This window comes from Delphinus delphis, chromosome 1, assembly GCF_949987515.2.
Source record: "Delphinus delphis chromosome 1, mDelDel1.2, whole genome shotgun sequence".
NCBI classification, from domain to species: domain Eukaryota; kingdom Metazoa; phylum Chordata; class Mammalia; order Artiodactyla; family Delphinidae; genus Delphinus; species Delphinus delphis.
In genome coordinates this window covers 123,878,584-123,899,622 of record NC_082683.1, presented here as the reverse complement: position 1 = coordinate 123,899,622, position 21,039 = coordinate 123,878,584, and the positions used below count along the sequence as shown (strand labels likewise).

The 21,039-nt window shown below is 40.0% G+C and overlaps 1 protein-coding gene across 1 annotated transcript in view; it reads left to right on the top strand.

Moving 5' to 3' along the window:
- The window catches only part of ADCY10 (adenylate cyclase 10), a 96,106-nt gene that overhangs the window by 19,910 nt on the left and 55,157 nt on the right, over nucleotides 1-21,039 (top strand). Inside the window, exons 11-15 of the mRNA XM_060009236.1 lie at nucleotides 563-752; nucleotides 3,916-3,971; nucleotides 14,768-14,921; nucleotides 17,126-17,318; nucleotides 17,838-17,924. Of these exons, the coding sequence (XP_059865219.1) occupies nucleotides 563-752; nucleotides 3,916-3,971; nucleotides 14,768-14,921; nucleotides 17,126-17,318; nucleotides 17,838-17,924 (680 nt within the window). The remainder of the gene's footprint in view (nucleotides 1-562; nucleotides 753-3,915; nucleotides 3,972-14,767; nucleotides 14,922-17,125; nucleotides 17,319-17,837; nucleotides 17,925-21,039) is intronic.

The following is a 21,039-nucleotide window of genomic DNA, read 5'->3' as shown; positions in this document are numbered from 1 at the left end:
TATAGTAGTTAGAGGTAGAGCTGAGATCCAAACCTGCATAACCTGGTTTCAGACTCTGTGCACTACAATGTATTACCTCTTACAATATCCCCTAAACCAATCCTACACACACACTCCTTCCAGCCCCATTTACTCACTCTTAAAAAATTAAATGAAGGCTCATACACAGAAACATGCAGACCCAATTGGAGATCACTGTTCCAGGCCCAAGCTTCTGCTTATCTCTCTTGTAGCAGAAGACCAAGTATACCTCATCTGAGGGCCCTCAGGTCCTGTCCACCATCCCACTTAACAGAATCCTCTCCATATTCAGGGTCCTGCTATCCCTGAGCAGATCATCCCCTTAGCCTCCCAGGTGGCTAAATGAGTTAACTCCCTATGTATTTTAAAATAGCCATTGGCTGAATCTGGGTAGTTGAAGGTGAGATTGCTGTGTCATCCATGAGAGGCAAAGGGAGTAAAGGGTAACAATGCCGTTTGGGGACAGTATGCCTCAGATTACATTCAGTTCAATGGCTGTTTTCTCCCAGCTCTTTGCCTTTCTCTCTCCTTCTTATTATAGTCATTGGTCAAAAAGTCAACATAGCTGCCAGGATGATGATGTACTACCCAGGAATCGTGACCTGTGACTCCGTCACCTACAATGGCAGCAACCTACCAGCCTACTTTTTTAAAGAGCTTCCAAAGAAAGTCATGAAAGGTGTTGCAGATTCTGGACCAGTGTATCAGTGTTTGGGCCTTAATGAGAAAGTGTGAGTGTGGGGCATTGATCTTGTAGTACTCTTTAGTAAAGAAGTGGGACAATTATGATAGCAAAACAACAGGTCACCCATTTCAGATTCAAAGGCAGCTCATGAAATTAAAATCTATTCCTTCCCAGACCAAGGCCCAGATTTCAAATTCCTTCATCTTCCTCTATCCTGCTGATAGTATAGCATGGTGGAAGATCCCATTCTACCCTCAGTTCTGAGACTATGAGGGTAATTCTTCAAAGGTTGTGTAAAGAGAACAGAGAATCCCCTCATTCGAGTTTCTATTTGGACCCAGATGGACCCAATCACCAACCATTAACTATTGATCACATCAACTGTGTGTCCAGGCATTAACAGGGATTGCTCCTCCTCTGTGTTTAGTGAAATACATTCCCTCAAAGCCCAACTTGGTCTCACATTGGGGCTTAAAACCCCTCAGTATCTTCCAATCATTTTCATGATAATTTTCAAAGTCCTTGCAATGACATGCAAAGTAACCACCTGCTTTTCCTACCTCACCTCCTCCTGTGCCCTTTCCTCTGGGTGGGGATCCAGGGGGCGTTCTAAGGGGATTATCTTCCCTTTCACTCATTCCATCCTCAGTCTCCTAGGAAAACCACAGTCAGTTTTTTTTTTTTAACATCTTTATTGGAGTATAATTGCTTTACAATGTTGTGTTAGTTTCCGCTTTATAACATAGTGAATCAGCTATATGTATACATATATTCCCATATCCCCCTCCCTCTTGCGTCTCCCTCCCACCCTCCCTATCCCACCCCTCTAGGTGGTCACAAGTCACCGAGCTGATCTCCCTGTGCTATGCGGCTGCTTCCCACTAGCTATCTGTTTTACATTTGGTAGTGTATATATGTCAATGCTACTCTCTCACTTCGTCCCAGCTTACCCTCCCCACTCTCCATGTCCGCAAGTCCATTCTCTACAATCTGTGTCTTTATTCCTGTCCTGCCCCTAGGTTCATCAGAACCATTTTCTTTTCTTTTTAGATTCCATATGAAATTTGTAGTGAGGTGGATGGACCTAGAGTCTGTCATACAGAGTGAAGTAAGTCAGAAAGAGAAAAACAAATAGCGTACGCTAACACAGTCAGTTTTTGAAATCCAGCTCAAGGATGTCCTCCTCTCTGAAGCTGCCTTTGGAAGCTACCCAACCCCAGCTCAGACAGTTTAGCTGTCTCCTCCTCTGTGTAACTCTACAGCACATTAGAACATTCATTACACTCATCACAATCACAGACTCGATGTGCCTTTTCACCTACTACACTGGGAACTTTTTGAGGATAGCGATTATTTCTTGTTCATTCTTGTATCCCCAATGCTTGGTAGGCATTAGTAATGATGAATAAATGAATGAACAGCATGGAAAGCTCTATATGGTAGTGCTTGGTGGATGGAAAGTGAAAAGGTATTATTCTTTATACTAGCAAGCTAGAATCTAGGTCTTAAAGCGTCAGATAACAGAATCGGGGCTATAATTGGTTCAAGGAGTCTTTAGTATTCATCTTTGTATTCCCAGGGCTCAGCACTGTTCTTGGCATGTGTAGATCATCAATAAAATGCTGTTCGAATAAATGAATGAATAATAATTTTTGTGAGCCCTTATTAAATATTAGGCACTTTACCTCAATATCAACTATATGAGGTAGAAACAAACTATTATTAACTCTATTTTATAAATTTAAAAACTGAGACTCTGAGATGTGAAATGACTTGTCTATAGTCATAAATCTAGTAAATAATTGAGCCAAGTTTCAAAATGCCACAATAATGCTGCATTATAGTCAACCACAAAACCTCAGTTGTATACAACAGTAAATTTTTACTTATCTCATGAATATGTGGGGTTCAGCTGATCTTGGCGGATTTGGATGATCTTGCCTAGGCTTGTTCACATGCCTGGGGTTCAACAGGGTGTTGGCTGATCCAGGATGACCTCAGGTGGAATAACTGGGAATTTTGGCTGACATAACTGGGACAGTTTGACTCTATGTGTCTCATCTTATACTGGGCTAACCCATGCATGTTGTCATGGCAATATCAGAAGATCAAGAGAGAGCAAGCATTTTTCAAGCCTCTATGTCATGTTTGCTAACATCCCATTGGCCAAAACATTCACAAGTCTGAGCCCAGAGTGGGAGGACACTGCAAAGGTACAGTACATAGCAAAGGACATAGATACAAGTAGAGATGAAGACGTGGCGCCATTAATGCAGTCAGTCTACCACAGAAACTATCTACTGTTTCTGAAACTACCAGGACTATCTGATCCCAAAGCCTGCCCTCTTTATGGTTTCTCTGTACCATCTCTGCAAATAAGAGACTATAGAAATACACATACAAATATGAACAGGGCCTGGTTCCTGTCCTGAAATCTAATGGGGAAGACAACATACACAAAATTAGGTGTATATTACCTAGGAAACTTTGGTATGTGCTATAACAGAGGCATAACAAGGTAGTATAATAGTATAAACAAGGGAATGAGCCATTTGTCTAAAAAGGCCCCTTCAAGAGATGATATTATGCAGTGGGCAAACACATGCCTCTGGCCTCGTTTTAGATACTGACTCTGTCACTATCCTCTGTCACCACTAGCCATGGGATCTTGTTCAAGTTAAATTCTCTGTACCTCAATTTTCGCATTTGTAAAATGGACATAATAATACCTTCTTAATAAGGTTTTTGTCAGGAGTAAAGAAATGATACATGTACAGCCCTTGAAACTGCCAGGCACATAGCATGTGTTCCACAAAGGTAAACTATCATTGTTTGAGCAATTGGTAGAATCTTTCCATGCTGTGAGACAATATAACACATCTAACTGTATTGGGTCCCATACTGAGTGTCTGGTTTCCCTAGAAAAGGGTCAGTTCTACCAATGCAGACTCAACAAGCATTTTTTGAACAATGTACCAGGTGCTGTGGTAAAGGCAGCTACATAAGTTGTTTGGAGACTCTATTACCAGGTAAGAACTTCTCCTTTCCCTTCCTCTTGGCATCTGCACCCTTTGATAGACCCCTTGATAACAGGGGATAGATTCCTGTTGGAGACTGAAAAGGAGGCTTTCTGGGAACTAAGAACTAGTCCTCTGGCTCTCAGTATTTCCCTGTTTTGATGCTAACATCTTTTCTTTTCTTCTCTTCAGCATGTTTGGGATGGCATACCTCATCTGCAACAGAAATGAGGGTTACCCTTTGCTAGGTAGGTAGTGAGCCTTGATTTTTAAACCTCTTTATTGAACTAAAACAAAACATACAGAAAAGTACACCAATGATAAGTCTTCAGCTTAATGAATTATCACAAGATGAATGTATAATCACCATCCAGGCCAAGAAATAGAAAAATAACAGTACTCTGGAAACCCTCACATGCTTTATCCCTCTCCCTTTACCCAAAGATTTCTAACACCCTAAATTACTTAGACCTGTTCTTAAAATTTATATGAATGAAATCACATATTGTGTAATTACATAAGCCTTCTTCTTTTTTTTTTTTTTTAGTGAATGGGGTCTTCATTTCTTTTTTTTTTTTTAATTTCTTTTTTTACATCTTTATTGGAGTACAATTGCCCTACAATGGTGTGCTAGCTTCTGCTTCATAACAAAGTGAATCAGTTATACACATACATATGTTCCCATATCTCTTCCCTCTTGCGTCTCCCTCCCTCCCACCCTCCCTATCCCACCCCTCCAGGCGGTCACAAAGCACCAAGCTGATCTCCCTGTGTTATGCAGCTGCTTCCCACTAGCTATCTACCTTACGTTCGGTAGTGTATATATGTCCATGCCTCTCTCTCGCTTTATCATAGCTTACCCTTCCCCCTCCCCATAGCCTCAAGTCCATTCTCTAGTAAGTCTGTGTCTTTATTCCTATTTCACCCCTAGGTTTTTCATGACATTTTTTTTCTTAAATTCCATACATATGTGTTAGCATACGGTATTTGTCTCTCTCTTTCTGACTTACTTCACTCTGTATGACAGACTCTAGGTCTATCCACCTCATTACAAATAGCTCAATTTCGTTTCTTTTTATGGCTGAGTAATATTCCATTGTATATATGTGCCACATCTTCTTTATCCATTCATCCGATGATGGACACTTAGGTTGTTTCCATCTCCTGGCTATTGTAAATGGAGCTGCAATGAACATTTTGGTACATGACTCTTTTTGAATTATGGTTTTCTCAAGGTATATGCCCAGTAGTGGGATTGCTGGGTCATATGGTAGTTCTATTTGTAGTTTTTTAAGGAACCTCCATACTGTTCTCCATAGTGGCTGTACCAATTCACATTCCCACCAGCAGTGCAAGAGGGTTCCCTTTTCTCCACACCCTCTCCAGCATTTATTGTTTCTAGATTTTTTGATGATGGCCATTCTGACTGGTGTGAGATGATATCTCATTGTAGTTTTGATTTGCATTTCTCTAATGATTAATGATGTTGAGCATTCTTTCATGTGTTTGTTGGCAGTCTGTATATCTTCTTTGGAGAAATGTCTATTTAGGTCTTCTGCCCATTTTTGGATTGGGTTCTTTGTTTCTTTGTTATTGAGCTGCATGAACTGCTTATACATTTTGGAGATTAATCCTTTGTCAGTTACTTCACTTGAAAATATTTTCTCCCATCCCGAGGGTTGTCTTTTTGTCTTGTTTATGGTTTCCTTTGCTGTGCAAAAGCTTTGAAGTTTCATAAGGTCTCATTTGTTTATTTTTGTTTTTATTTCCATTTCTCTAGGAAGTGGGTCAAAAAAGATCTTGCTGTGATTTATGTTATAGAGTGTTCTGGCTATGTTTTCCTCTAAGAGTTTGATAGTTTCTGGCCTTACATTTAGGTCTTTAATCCATTTTGAGCTTATTTTTGTGTATGGTGTAAGGTAGTGATCTAATCTCATACTTTTACATGCACCTTTCCAGTTTTCCCAGCACCACTTATTGAAGAGGCTGTCCTTTCTCCACTGTACATTCCTGCTTCCTTTATCAAAGATAAGGTGACCATATGTGCGTGGGTTTATCTCTGGGCTTTCTATCCTGTTCCATTGATCTATATTTCTGTTTCTGTGCCAGTACCATACTGTCTTGATTACTGTAGCTTTGTAGTACAGTGTGAAGTCAGGAAGCCTGATTCCTCCAGCTTGGTTTTTCGTTCTCAAGATTGATTTGGCTATTTGTTTCCATACAAATTGTGAAATTTTTTGTTCTAGTTCTGTGAAAAATGCCAATGGTAGTTTGACAGGGATTGCATTGAATCTGTAGATTGCTTTGTGTAGTAGAGTGATTTTCACAATGTTTATTCTTCCAATCCAAGAACATGGTATATATCTCCATCTATTTGTATCATCTTTAATTTCGTTCATCAGTGCCTTATAATTTTCTGCATACAGGTCTTTTGTCTCCTTAGGTAGTTTTATTCCTAGATATTTTATTCTTTTTGTTGCAGTGGTAAATGGGAGTGTTTTCTTGATTTCACTTTTAGATTTTTCAGCATTAGTGCCTAGGAATGCCAGAGATTTCTGTGCATTAATTTTGTATCCTGCTACTTTACCAAATTCATTGATTCACTCTAGTAGTTTTCTGGTAGCATGTTTAGGATTCTCTATGTATAGTATCATGTCATCTGCAAACAGTGACATCTTTACTTCTTCTTTTCCGATTTGGATTCCTTTTATTTCCTTTTCTTCTCTGATTGCTGTGGCTAAAACTTCCAAAACTATGTTGACATAAGAGTGGTGAGAGTGGGCAACCTTGTCTTGTTCTTGATCTTAGTGGAAATGCTTTCAGTTTTTCACCATTGAGGACGATGTTGGCTGTGGGTTTGTCATATATGGCCTTTATTATGTTGAGGAAAGTTCCCTCTATGCCTATTTTCTGCAGGGTTTTTATCATAAATAGGTGTTGAATTTTGTCGAAAGCTTTCTCTGCATCTATTGAGATGATCATATGGTTTTTCTCCTTCAGTTTGTTAATATGGTGTATCACGTTGATTGATTTGCGTATATTGAAGACTCCTTGCATTCCTGGGTTAAACCCCACTTGATCATGGTGTATGATCCTTTTAATGTGCTGTTGGATTCTGTTTGCTAGTATTTTGTTGAGGATTTTTGCATCTATGTTCATCAGTGATATTGGCCTGTAGTTTTCTTTCTTTGTGACATCCTTGTCTGGTTTTGGTATCAAGGTGATGGTGGCCTCGTAGAATGAGTTTGGGAGTGTTCCTCCCTCTGCTATATTTTGGAAGAGTTTGAGAAGGATAGGTGTTAGCTCTTCTCTAAGTGTTTGACAGAATTCGCCTGTGAAGCCATCTGGTCCTGGGCTTTTGTTTGTTGGAAGATTTTTAATCACAGTTTCAATTTCAGTGCTTGTGATTGGCCTGTTCATAGTTTCTATTTCTTCCTGATTCAGTCTTGGCAGGTTGTGCATTTCTAAGAATTTGTCCATTTCTTCCAGGTTGTCCATTTTATTGGCATAGAGTTGCTTGTAGTAATCTCTCATGATCTTTTGTATTTCTGCAGTGTCAGTTGTTACTTCTCCTTTTTCATTTCTAATTCTATTTATTTGAGTCTTCTCCCTTTTTTTCTTCATGAGTCTGGCTAATGGTTTATCAATTTTCTTTATCTTCTCAAAGAACCAGCTTTTAGTTTTATTGATCTTTGCTATCGTTTCCTTCATTTCTTTTTCATTTATTTCTGATCTGATTTTTATGATTTCTTTCCTTCTGCTAACTTTGGGGGTTTTTTGTTCTTCTTTCTCTAATTGCTTTAGGTGCAAGCTTAGGTTGTTTATTTGAGCTGTTTCCTGTTTCTTAAGGTAATATTGTATTGCTATAATCTTCCCTCTTAGAACTGCTTTTGCTGCACCCCATAGGTTTTGGGTCGTCGTGACTCCATTGTCATTTGTTTCTAGGTATTTTTTGATTTCCTCTTTGATTTCTTCAGTGATCACTTCGTTATTAAGTAGTGTATTGTTTAGCCTCCATGTGTTTGTATTTTTTACAGATCTTTTCCTGTAATTGATGTCTAGTCTCATAGCGTTGTGGTCAGAAAAGATACTTGATACAATTTCAATTTTCTTAAATTTACCAAGGCTTGATTTGTGACCCAAGATATGATCTATCCTGGAGAATGTTCCATGAGCACTTGAGAAAAATGTGTATTCTATTGTTTTTGGATGGAATGTCCTATAAATATCAATTAAGTCCATCTTGTTTAATGTATCATTTAAAGCTTGTGTTTCCTTATTTATTTTCATTTTGGATGATCTTTCCATTGGTGAAAGTGGGGTGTTAAAGTCCCCTACTATGAATGTGTTACTGTCGATTTCCCCTTTTATGGCTGTTAGTATTTGCCTTATGTATTGAGGTGCTCCTATGTTGGGTGCATAAATATTTACAATTGTTATATCTTCTTGGATCGATCCCTTGATCATTATGTAGTGTCCTTTTTTCTCTCTTCTAATAGTCTTTATTTTAAAGCCCATTTTGTCTGATATGAGAATTGCTACTCCAGCTTTCTTTTGGTTTCCATTTGCATGGAATATCTTTTTCCATCCCCTTACTTTCAGTCTGTATGTGTCTCTAGGTCTGAAGTGGGTCTCTTGTAGACAGCATATATATGGGTCTTGTTTTTGTATCCATTCAGCCAATCTGTGTCTTTTGGTGGGAGCATTTAGTCCATTTACATTTAAGGTAATTATTGATATGTATGTTCCTATTCCCATTTTCTTAATTGTTTTGGGTGCGTTATTGTAGGTCTTTTCCTCCTCTTGTGTTTCTTGTCTAGAGAAGTTCCTTTAGCAGTTGTTGTAAAGCTGGTTTGGTGGTGCTGAACTCTCTCAGCTTTTGCTTGTCTGTAAAGGTTTTAATTTCTTCATCAAATCTGAATGAGATCCTTGCTGGGTAGAGTAATCTTTTTTTTTTTTTTTTTTTTTTTTTTTTTGTGGTACGCGGGTCTCTCACTGCTGTGGCCTCTCCCGCTGCAGAGCGCAGGCTCAGGACGCTCAGGCTCAGCAGCCATAGCTCACGGGCACAGCTGCTCCGTGGCATGTGGGATCCTCCCGGACCGGGGCATGAACCCATGTCCCCTTCATCGGCAGGCGGACTGTCAACCACTGCGCCACCAGGGAAGCCCTGGGTAGAGTAATCTTGGTTGCAGGTTTTTCTCCTTCATCACTTTAAATATGTCCTGCCAGTCCCTTCTGGCTTGCAGAATTTCTGCTGAAAGATCACTGGTTAACCTTATGGGGATTCTCTCGTGTGTTATTTGTTGTTTTTCCCTTGCTGCTTTTAATATGTTTTATTTGTATTTAATTTTTGACAGTTTGATTAATATGTGTCTTGGCGTATTTCTCCTTGGATTTATCCTGAATGGTACCCTCTGTGCTTCCTGGACTTGTTTAACTATTTCCTTTCCCATATTAGGGAAGTTTTCAACTATAATCTCTTCAAATATTTTCTCAGTCCCTTTCTTTTTCTCTTCTTCTTTTGGAACCCCTATAATTCGAATGTTGGTGCATTTAATGTTGTCCCAGAGGTCTGTGAGACTGTCCTCAGCTCTTTTCATTCTTTTTTCTTTATTCTGCTGTGCAGTAGTTATTTCCACTATTTTACCTTCCAGGTCACTTATCCGTTCTTCTGCCTCAGTTATTCTGCTATTGATCCCATCTAGAGTATTTTTCATTTCATTTATTGTGTTGTTCATCATTGCTTGTTTCATCTTTAGTTCTTCTAGGTCCTTGTTAAATGTTTCTTGCATTTTGTCTATTCTATTTCCAAGATTTTGGATCATCTTTACTATCATTATTCTGAATTCTTTTTCAGGTAGACTGCCTATTTCCTCTTCATTTGTTAGGTCCTGTGGGTTTTTATCTTGCTCCTTCAACTGCTGTGTGTTTTTCTGTCTTCTCATTTTGCTTAATTTCCTGTGTTTGGGGTCTCCTTTTTGCAGGCTGCAGGTTCATAGTTCCCATTGTTTTTGGTGTCTGTCCCCAGTGGCTAAGGTTGTGTAGGCTTCTTGGTGGAGGGGACTAGTGCTTGTGTTCTGGTGGATGAGGCTGGATCTTGTCTTTCTGGTGGGCAAGTCCACGTCTGTTGGTGTGTTTTGGGGTGTCTGTGGACTTATTATGATTTTAGGCAGCCTCACTGCTAATGGGTGGGGTTGTGGTCCTGTCTTGCTAGTTGTTTGGCATAGGGTGTCCAGCACTGTAGCTTGCTGGTCGTTGAGTGAAGCTGGGTGCTGGTGTTGAGATGGAGATTTCTGGGAGATTTTCACCATTTGATATCATGTGGAGCTGGGTGGTCTCTTGTGGACCAGTGTTCTGAAGTTGGCTCTCCCACCTCAGAGGCACAGCAGTGATTCCTGGCTGCAGCACTAAGAGCCTTTCATCCACACGGCTCAGAATAAAAGGGAGAAAAAGTAGAAAGAAAGAATTGGTAGAAGTAGAAAGAAAGAAAGAAAGGGAAAGAAAGAAAGGAGGGAGGGAGGGAGGAAGGAAGGAAGGAAGGAGGGAAGGAAGAAAAAAAAGAAAGAAAGAAGATAAAGTAAAATAAAATAAAGTAAGATAAAATAAAATAATTAAAATAAAAACTAATTATTAAGAAAAAAATTAAAAAAAAAAAGGATGGATAGATCCCTAGGACAAATGGTGGAAGCAAAGCTATACAGACAAAATCTCACACAGAAGCATAGACATACACACAAAAAGAGGAAAAGGGAAAAAATCATATATCTTGCTCTCAAAGTCCACCTCCTCAATTTGGGATGATTCGTTGTATTCATGTATTCCACAGATGCAGGGTACATAAAGTTGATTGTGGAGCTTTAATCCGCTGCTTCTGAGGCTGCTGGGAGAGATTTCCCTTTCTCTTCTTTGTTCTCACAGCTCCTGGGGCTCAGCTTTGGATTTGGCCCCGCCTCTGCGTGTAGGTCGCCGGAGGGCGGCTGTTCTTCGCTCAGACAGGACGGGGTTAAAGGAGCCGCTGATGCGGGGGCTCTGGCTCACTCAGGCCGTGGGGGAGGGAAGGGCACGGAGAGCGGGGCGAGCCTGCGGCGGCAGAGGCCGGCCTGAGGCGCGCCGTGCGTTTTCCCGGGAGAGTTGTCCCTGGATCCTGGGACCCTGGCAGTCGCGGGCTGGACAGGCTCTCCGGAAGGGGAGTGTGGATAGTGGCCCGTGCTCGCACACAGGCTTCTTGGTGGCGGCAGCAACAGCCTTAGCGTCTTATGCCCGTCTCTGGGGTCCGCGCTTTTAGCCGCGGCTCGCGCCCATCTCTGGAGCTCCTTTAAGCAGCGCTCTTAATCCCTTCCAGGTACGTGGGGAGTTTCTTGCCTTTTGGGAGGTTTGAGGTCTCTGCCAGCGTTCAGTAGGTGTTCTGTAGGAGTTGTTCCACGTGTAAATGTATTTCTGGTGTATCTGTGGAGAGGAAGATGATCTCCGCATCTTACTTTTCCGCCATCTTCCCGGAAGCCTCTCGGGTCTTCATTTACATAAGCCTTCTTTTAATCAACATTACATTATGAAATTCATCCATATTGTTGGATGTAGCTATAATTCATCCATTTTCATTGCTTTGTAGTACAGTTGGCCCTCTGTATCGGCAGGGTGTGCATCCAGGGATGCAAACAACCACAAATCAAAAAAAAAATTTTTTTTTTAATTCCAGAAAATTCCGAAAAGCAAAACTTGAATTTGCTGCACACTGGCAACTATTTACATAGCATTTACATTGTATTTGCTATTATAATCAACCTAGAGATGAGTTAAAGTATACAGGAGGATGTGTTTAGGTTGTATGCAAATACTACACCATTTTATATAAGGGACTTGAGCATCCGCAGATTTTGATATCCCCGGGGGTCCTGGAACCAATCTCCTGTGGATACAGAGGGATGACTATATTCCCTTTTATAAGTATATAACAATGTATTCATTCTGCTTTTGTACAACATTTGAGTTGTTTCCAGTTTGGGTTCTTATGAATAATACTGCCATAAAGATTTTTGTACAAGTCTTATGGTGAACATACGTATGCATTTCTGCTGTTGAGTATATATATAGGAGTGATACTGTTGGGGCAAAGGGTACAATTTTGGTAGATAGTTTTCTCAGTCTTTATAATTTTAATAATTCTGTTGGGTTTATAGTGGTATCTCACCATGGTTTCCATCTGTATTTCCCTGATGTGGTTGAGTGCCTTTTCCAAATATTTATTGGCCATTTGGAAATCATCTTTTATAAAGTGTCTGTACAAATCTTTTGTCTATTTTTCAATTGGATTGTATTTTTTTATAGATCCGTTGGAATTATTTGTATATTCTGAAAATGGGTCCCTTTGTTTTTACTGTATGTAACTTTTCCCATTCTGTGCTTGCCTTTTTACTCTATTAGTGATGTATTTAATGAACACAACTTTTGATTTTAATGAAATCCAATTTATCAATTTTTTTCTTTATAATTAGTGCTTTTGTATACTGTTTGAGAAATCTTTCCTCATCCAAAAGTCATGAAGATATTTTTCTAGATTCTCTTCCAGAAATTTTGTTTTACCTTTTACATTTAGAGCTATGATCCATCCGGCAGTGATGTTTTTGTGATTCTTGGTGAGAGAGACCCTATCATAAGAAAGCTAACTCAAGACTATGCAGGGAAGTAGACACAAAATGAGGTAGAGAAGAGACCCACATGAAGATTGGCCTGTGGATTCTGAAGGCAGCCATTTCAAGTAACACTTGTAATTTCCTTCTGTTAGACTTGAACATCCCTAAAAGTATCATTATAAATTAAATCTCGGTCATAACTGTGTTAGGGCAATTGAGAAGAGGCTCTGTCCCACACCTTGGGGGAGTATTAGGACAGAATCTTGATGTCAGCAGAGCATAAAAGAAGGCAACAGTTCCAGAACTTCAAAGAGCACTTGAGCCAGCAGCAATGCCTAACTTTCAGTGCATTCAGGTAGTTTTCAGAGTCTGCAAGCACATCACTTTTTATAAGTCCAGATCCCCAAACTCTTGAAGGCTAGAAAGGAGAAGGAATGCCCACTCTCACCCTCCTCTGAGGCCTAACTTTTCATCCTAGGATATGCTTGTTGTGATAATGATTGACAGTAAATGGAAGTCCTAACCCCCTTTCTACAAAATTGAGGACTCACTATGACAGACATATTAGAATACATTGCTACAATAGGCATATGTTTCTCAGCCTGGTCTAGTTGCCTTTGTTTGTTTGTTTGTTTTCTGTGCGTGTGTTTTTCTTTGTTTTGTTTTTCGGCTGCTGCTGAATGGCTTGTGAGACCTTAGTTCCCTGAACAGGGATTGAACCCAGGCCCTCAGCATTGAAAGCTCAGAGTCCTAACCACTGGACTGCCAGGGAATTCTCTGTACTTGACTTTTTGCCCTGATTTCACCAGTATAAGGTAAAGATCAGGCCCACATATCTTTCCTTAAAGCTATAACCAAAAACAGACTGTCAGAGGTTAGGAGTATGGGAAACACCCTTCTTTTACAGGAGTGCCTGTAAGTGAAATTGTATATGCTAACTGATAACAAAACTAAAGTGAACAAAAAGTGTTCTTTTAGTGTCAAAAATGCGTACAACAGTCTCAGGTATTAGGGCCTTGTTCAAATAGAAACAAGGTATGCATACTTCAAGGCAAGTTGAGTTAACCTCATTTTAGAATCCAACTAAAAAGACAATCAGTAAGTTCTTACCTGTATGTGTTCTAGACAAATAGAACATAAAACAGCTAGAAGAGTCTGCTTTGCAGCCTTCTGGGCATCTTCTAAGTTCCTGTGTAAACTTTAGGCCAAAGAACAATACTACACATCTCACAAAATTGAAATTCAAATGTGCTTTCAGAAAGGAAATGTTGCACCTAAAAGAAGCAATATGGTCTGCAGAGTAATTCTCACTAAATCTTACCCAGAAATTTACATTACCAAATAAACACTCAGCTTCTTTGTATAAAACATCTAAGCTTAGAGTAGTGGTCTTGGTTTTCAATAGACTTTAGCTAACACCTAGGTATGTATTTACTCTATTAATGGATAACAGAATGGGCCCTCCACAGTGATCTGTCCAGCAAAGAAGGAAGAGTCAGCCCTGATTTGGTCTCCAGCTCTTTTGACAGAAATTACCGTTCTGCCAACTCCTTCCCGCCCACCCAGGTTTCAAAGATTGTAGGCTGAGTTTCAGATTTCAGTCAGGGCATCCTGTTACACATATTTAAAGACACATAAGAAAAATAAGAGTGATAGGGTTGTAACCCAAGATGACTTTTATTTTCTTCTTTTCCTTTTTAAGTTTTCTATATTTCCTACAGTGAGCATGCATTAGTTTTATAATAAGGAAAAAAACTATAATTTATTTTTACTAAGAATTTAGGTTGTTCTTATGATAGAATTAATCTATATATGAGTTTTTTAAAGCAAATTGAATTTTTTTATCACCGTTAATACTTTTAGTAGCCCTGAGATAAGTATAATTTCTCATTTACAAAGAGCAAGTTTTCCTTCACAGAATCGGAAGTAAAAACTGTTTATCCATATTGTTCAACATGGGAATCCTAACTTTATTAAGTTGATTTCCTAATGTAATAATCTATAGTTACTTCTAGTGTGTTACAGAAAAAGGAAAAGAAAACAAGCATTAGGGTCGGATAGCCCTGGTTTAATTCCTGGTTGTATAATTTAAGCAAATCTCAGTTTTCTACACTAAAGTTAAATGGACATCATAATGAGCATTATAAGAATCCTTTCCCTCACAGCTTGTGGGAATCAAAAAAAACCAAACCAAACCAAAACAAAACTGTAAAACCACATTGTTAAACTGGAAAGTTCTAGAGAAAGATTTTTTTTTAATTTTAAAGTGCACAGGACCTCAAGAAACTCCATGAACAATGCCATGGAAATTCCAAGGGTATTCTTAGAAGCTGTATCACTATGTGCTTTTTTATGTTTCTAGACTATTTTATGTTGATTGGGTTTGCTCCCTTTTTAAAAAATGAAAATAACAGGACGCGATAAGGAGATCAAATACTTCATGTGTACTATGAAGGAATTTTTGATATCTAACTGCAGCCGAGTCCTGATGTACGAAGGATTATCAGGATATGGAAAAAGCGAGCTACTAGTGGAAATTGAGTACCTGGCCCAAGGTGAGAACCACAGGTGAGTGTCTTGCAATGACCATTTTTTTTGTGAATCCAGAGAATCTTGACATCTTTAAGAGTTTCATTTGTTTCAATGTTCCTCTCCTTTATATAAGTTGCCTATGTAAACTATCCACAATCTATCAGTTATTATTGGGTGTCATGCCCCTTGTGCTAGATAAGTAATTAATGATAAACATATCAAACTGAGAAAATGAAGATGGGCTGACCCCTGGAGATCCTGATTTAATGCCAGGACGGACTTGGACACTGATATTTTTAAGTTTCCTAATGCACAGTTTGAGAACAACTGGTATAAATGTTGAGGATAGATTGGGTTTGCAGAACAAATACGTAAGTTTATCCATGTGGCCGACGGGGAATCACTAGTTCAAACCACTGAGGCCTGAGCGTATGGTTAGAGAATGAAAGGCCTCTGGATTTTCCTTCGGAAGGCAGAGCTGATGCACTTACCTCATGCTGTTTGTCTCTTTTCATATAAGGAATGTCATGAGGGCTCTCTTTGGGACAACCCATCTCATGGAGGTGGACGGTATGGTATTCAGTAACAGTGGTGATGACCAAGACAATGGTAATGGTGTCTCACATCCTTTCACCATCTAACCTAAAGGCTTTAAGTTAGGGAAAGTTCTTATTAATCTTATTTTTAGCTATGTTTCTACTCTTTTTTAATGCCAGGCCTGAGAAACACTAGTTTTAAAATATCTTTAACATTGTTGAAAGGATAATTCAAAATAGCCAGAAAACACTCATTTATTCCATCACTTACTGAGTACCTACTATGTTCCAGGAACTTAGTGCTATATTAGTTTGCTAGAGCTACCATGACAAAGCATCACAAGCTAGGTGGCTTAAGCAACAGAAGTATATTATCTTGGTGTACAGGAGGGTAGAAGTCCAAGATCCAGGTGGCATAAAGTTGGTTCCTTCCATCAGCTGTGAGGGACAATCTGTTCTGTGCCTCTTTCCTAGCTTCTGGTGGTTGCTGGCAGTCACTGGTGTTCATTGGCTTGTAGAAGCATCACCCCCTTCTCTGCCTCCATCTTCACATGATGTTCTCCATGTGTGCTGTCTGTGTCCAAAAAATTTCCCTCTTCTTTTTTTTTTTTCCCACTGCGTGGCTTGCGGGATCTTAGTTCTCCAACCAGGGATTGAACCTGGGCCACACCAGTGAAAGCACCGAGTCCTAACCACTGGACCACCAGGGAATCCCCCAAGTTTCCCCTTCCTATAAAGAGACAGTCATATTGGATTAGGGGCCCACCCTATTCCAGTATGGCCTCATCTTAACTTACCTAGTTACATCTGCAATGACCCTATTCCCAAATAAGGTCACATTCTGAGGGCTAAGACTTCAGCCTATGAATTGGTGGGGGGGGAGGGGTGCATAAATGAATCCATAACAAGTTGCAAAGCCTTGAAGACCAATAATATCTGATCCCTACCCTCAAGGAGTTCTCACAAAAGAGAAGGAAAGAGAGATGACAGTAAAAATAGAATGTGGTGAGGACAGTGATAGAAGCACGCAGTAGAGTACTATAAAAGCTACGAGAAAGAGGGGTATGTCATCCAACCTGAGGGCATCAGGGAAGATTTCCAGGAGGTTACTCCTGAGCTGATATATACAAATGAACAGGAAATGAGGGATTAGGAGGGACTGTGAGAAGTGATAACACTCCAGGCTGAGGAAAGCAAAGGCATAAAGAGAAGAAACAGTTGGATGTACAGGGAACACTCACCGGTTTGTTGTTGGTGGAGGGTAGACTGCTGGGCAGAGAGTGGCAAGAAATGACCATGAGGACTTGGAAAGGCTTATATGTCACGTGAAGGAGTCTAGACTTAACCTAGACTTGCATCTCCCTAGGTGCTTCAGGCTTCCATAAAGGTGATGCATTCAGAGAGTCTTGGCGCTAGACAGGGGTAGTAGTATGCTGTTAGGGAGTATAGGTGAGAGTATGAGGGCCTGAACCCAGGCATTGGCGGTAGGGCTAGAGAAGAGGGGATAGCTAGGATACATTTACAGAGCTTAGAAGCATAGTGGAATAAGGGAGGGTATCTGAACCTCCAATAAAGAACAGCTTCCAGATAGCTTGGGAAATCTGTCATTACAACTGAATATGAGGAGTCAGGGCTTTCCTTCAACCTTTATTGTTTTCAAAAAATATATTTTAAAACTCTGATTCCTGACTTTCTTATAAACAGGACTATTGCTATTGCGTTGACTAAGATCAGCTTCCATCAGAATTTTTATACCATCCAGATACTCATGGCCAATGTACTAGGTCTGGATACTTGCAAACATTATAAAGAACGACAGACCAACCTTCAAAATAAAGTCAAGTTACTGCTGGATGAAAAGTTCCATTGTCTTCTTAATGACATTTTCCATGTGCAGGTAACTAGCTAGTGTTAGACTCCTGTTAGAAATAGTGAAGGGGCAGATGTGGCCACTCCTCCCTGATGCTTTATGACTTTGCATCTCTTTGGCTTTTATTATCCTCTTGTTTTCTCATCTGCAGCGTCCAGGTGGTAAGGAAATGACTCCCAATCCTTGAATGAGCCACCTTCCTGAGATATATTGGTACCAGACTCAAGAAAACCCAAATATCCACCTGCTGATACATTTCTTTTCTCACCTTCCCATCATAGCTATACTATACTAGCTAGTCCAGGGCACGAAATCACTCTGCTCCCACAGGTGACTGCCAATGCAAAGACAAGAATGTGCCCTGTTCTTTCCTGTATCTATTAGATTCAATGACATAGAGTATCAGAGCTGGAAGGGATGTTATGGATTACCTAGTACATGAGGATTTTTAGGCACAGAACAGTAAAGTGAATTACCAGAGTCATACAACTAGTAGTTCCCCCTGCTATTTGCCCATACTCAATATTCTCATAATTCTTTATACAGTTCCCTATTTCACGAGAGGTTTCCAGGATGAGCACCACGAGAAAGCAGAAGCAGTTGGAAGCGTTGTTTATGAAGATCTTGGAGCAAGTAAGAGCGTCTATAGGTCAAATAATGGGGAGGGGGAAACTGGGCGTCTCACCGCAAAGCCAGGTGACCTCAAGGGTTTAGACTCCAATGGCAAGAAGCATTGAAGTATGTGAAAGCTTTAACCCAAAGTGTTTCATTTTCCTCCATCCTTCCAAACCTCGAGCTAAGCGTCTGTTCAGAATTTAGCTGTGCTTAAAAGGAGTCCTTTAACATTACTCCTGGGAGTTTGGCCTCGCCTTAAAACCAGTCCTCTTTTTCTCTCCTTCTGTATGAGATGCAGTCTATCAAACTGGTTATGTATATAGGCTCTGTAATCAGTCTACCAAGGTTTGAGCCCTTAGGCCTATCACTTGCTACCTGGGTAACCTTGATCAAGTGACTCAACCTGTCCATGCTTTTACTTTACCTTCTATAAAATGAGGAAATAATAGTACCTAGCTCACAGGGTTGTAAGGTTTAAATGACTAGATTATGTGTAAAACCTATGTTAGTGCCTCTTTCATTGGAAACACTCAACCAATGTTAACTTTTGCTCTCTGAATAATATCATGACTGTCCATTATATGTTGATGATCACCAACTTTATATCCCATTCCTCAGCTCTCCTCAGCACCAAAACTATATTTCCAAGAGCTGTATATTCCACTTGGGTATGGGGACTCACACTCAGTTCAGTGTCTAATACTAAATTCATTTTTTTCCCTACTTTAGTGCCCTATCTCCCTCATCTTGATCCTGACCCTTGATTTAGTCAATAGCAAATTCATTCACACATCATTTAAAGTTACCTTTGCTCAGTTGACAAGTCCTACCATGTCTACCTCAGACTGACTCTGGAATCTCCCTGTCCTCTGTTCCCTACTGTAGTTCAGCCTCTTTCTCTTCCTGGACTGTTTCCATAGCTTTCCAACTAATCTCTGTGCCTCATACCTCTCCACTCCAATTCATCCTCCATACAACTGCCAAAGTGTATGCAAATCGCTCCAACCTGTACTTTATACTATCCAAGTAATTCTCAATACTAATGAGATAAAAGCCAAAAGACTTTTTTTTTTTTAAACCTGGAGAAATGCTACTCATCATTCAGTGTCACCTCTTCAGTGAGAACTCCCCCAAATCACAAGGCATGACTAATTCCTCTTCTGCTGTGTTTCTGTAACACTTTGAACATCTTTCTTACTGTATTTTCCATACTGTATTGCGATTTGCTACTTATATATGCGTCTCTCCCCCTCAGGAGGTTGTGAGCTTCTTAAGGAAAGGGAGCCTCTTTCTCATTTTTGTATCACTACTGACCAGCGGAGTGTCTGGCACATAATAAATAAACAATTCAAGTCTGTGGCATTGTGTAAGTTTATAATACAACTTCCTTCTTCTCCACTGCAGGCAAATAAGGCTATATCAGTAGTTTCTAAATGTCAGACTTTGGACTGTTTGCATCACAAGTGTCCAGGAAGCTTCATAAAATATATGGATTTGTGAATTCTACCCCAAATTGAAAAGGGCTTCGTTGGGGCCTAGGAATCTGTTTAGTTGTTTCTTTTTGTTTTGAAACTTCTCAGTTGGTTCCAATCCACAACCTAGTTGGAAACCATGAGTAAAGCTGTGCTTTGACTCTGTGCTATGACAACAATCTTTGGATCATTTACTATCAGTATGACCTCGGGCAAGTGGTTTAACTTCTCTGTGCCTAAATTTTCTCAGTAAATAGATTCAATAGTGCCACCTCCTATGAATGTTACGAAGATTTTTTTTTTTTAATTAAAAAAATTTTTTTTTGGCTGTATTGGGTCTTTGTTCCTGCACACGGGCTTTCTCTAGTTGCGGTGAGCAGGGGCTACTCTTCGTTGCGGTGTGCGGGCTTCTCATTGTGGTGGCTTCTCTTGTTGTGGAGCACGGGCTCTAGGCGCACGGGCTTCAGTAGTTGCCGCATGTGGGCTCAGTAGTTGCGGCACTCAGGCTCAGTAGTTGTGGCTCGTGGGCTCTAGAACGCAGGCTCAGTAGTTGTGGCGCACAGGCTTAGTTGCTCTGCAGCATGTGGGATCTTCCCGGACCAGGGCTCGAACCCATGTCCCCTACATTGGCAGGTGGATTCTTAACCACTGCAACACCAGGGAAGTCCATTAACGAAGATTTTAAATAAGTTCATTTATGAAAGCACATCACGCAGTGCTGGGAACATAGTAGGTGCAGTGTAAGTGTTGGCTTTTTTCACATCAGAGAGGACCTGATTCCATCTCCTCATTTTATTTTATGTTTTTAATTAATTTTTATTGGAGTATAGTTGACTTACAATGTTGTGTTAGTTTCTATGTTGTGTTAGTTTGTTGTGTATAGCAAAGTGAATCAGTTATACATATATATATATATATCCACTCTTTTTTAGATTCTATTCCCATATGGGTCATCACAGAGTGTTGAGTAGAGTTCCCTGTGCTATAAAATAGGTTCTTGTTAGCTATCTATTTTATATATAGTAGTGTGTATATGTCAATCCCAATCTCCCAGTTTATCCCTCCCCCCACCTTTCCCCCTTTGTAACCATAAGTTTGTGTTCCACATCTGTGATTCTGTTTCTGTTTTGTAAATAGGTTCATTTGTACCTTTTTTTTAGATTCCACATATAAGTGATATCACATGATATTTGTCTTTCTCTGTCTGACTTCCTTCACTTAGTGTGATAATCTTTAGGTCCATCCATGTCGCTGTAAACGGCATTATTTCGTTCCTTTTTATGGCTGAGTAATATTTCAGTCTCCTCATTTTAAATGTGAAGAAGCTGGCACCATTGATGTACTATTGAATTCATGTAGGTTTTTTGGTTCCTGCTTTACTCTCCCCAATTCACAAATAATTCACTGACAAGGCTATTCTATGACTAAAACTCTCATTTCTAACTGCCCCGTAGTTTTATTTATTTATTTATTTATTTATTTGGCTGCGTTGGGTCTTTGTTGCTGCACAGGCTTTCTCTAGTTGCGGTGAGTGGGGGCTACTCTTTGTTGCGATTCGCAGTCTTCTCATTGCGGTGGCTTCTCTTGCCATGGAGCACAGGCTCCAGGTGTGCGGGCTTTAGTAGTTGTGGCTTGCAGCCTTAGTAGTTGTGGCTTGTGGG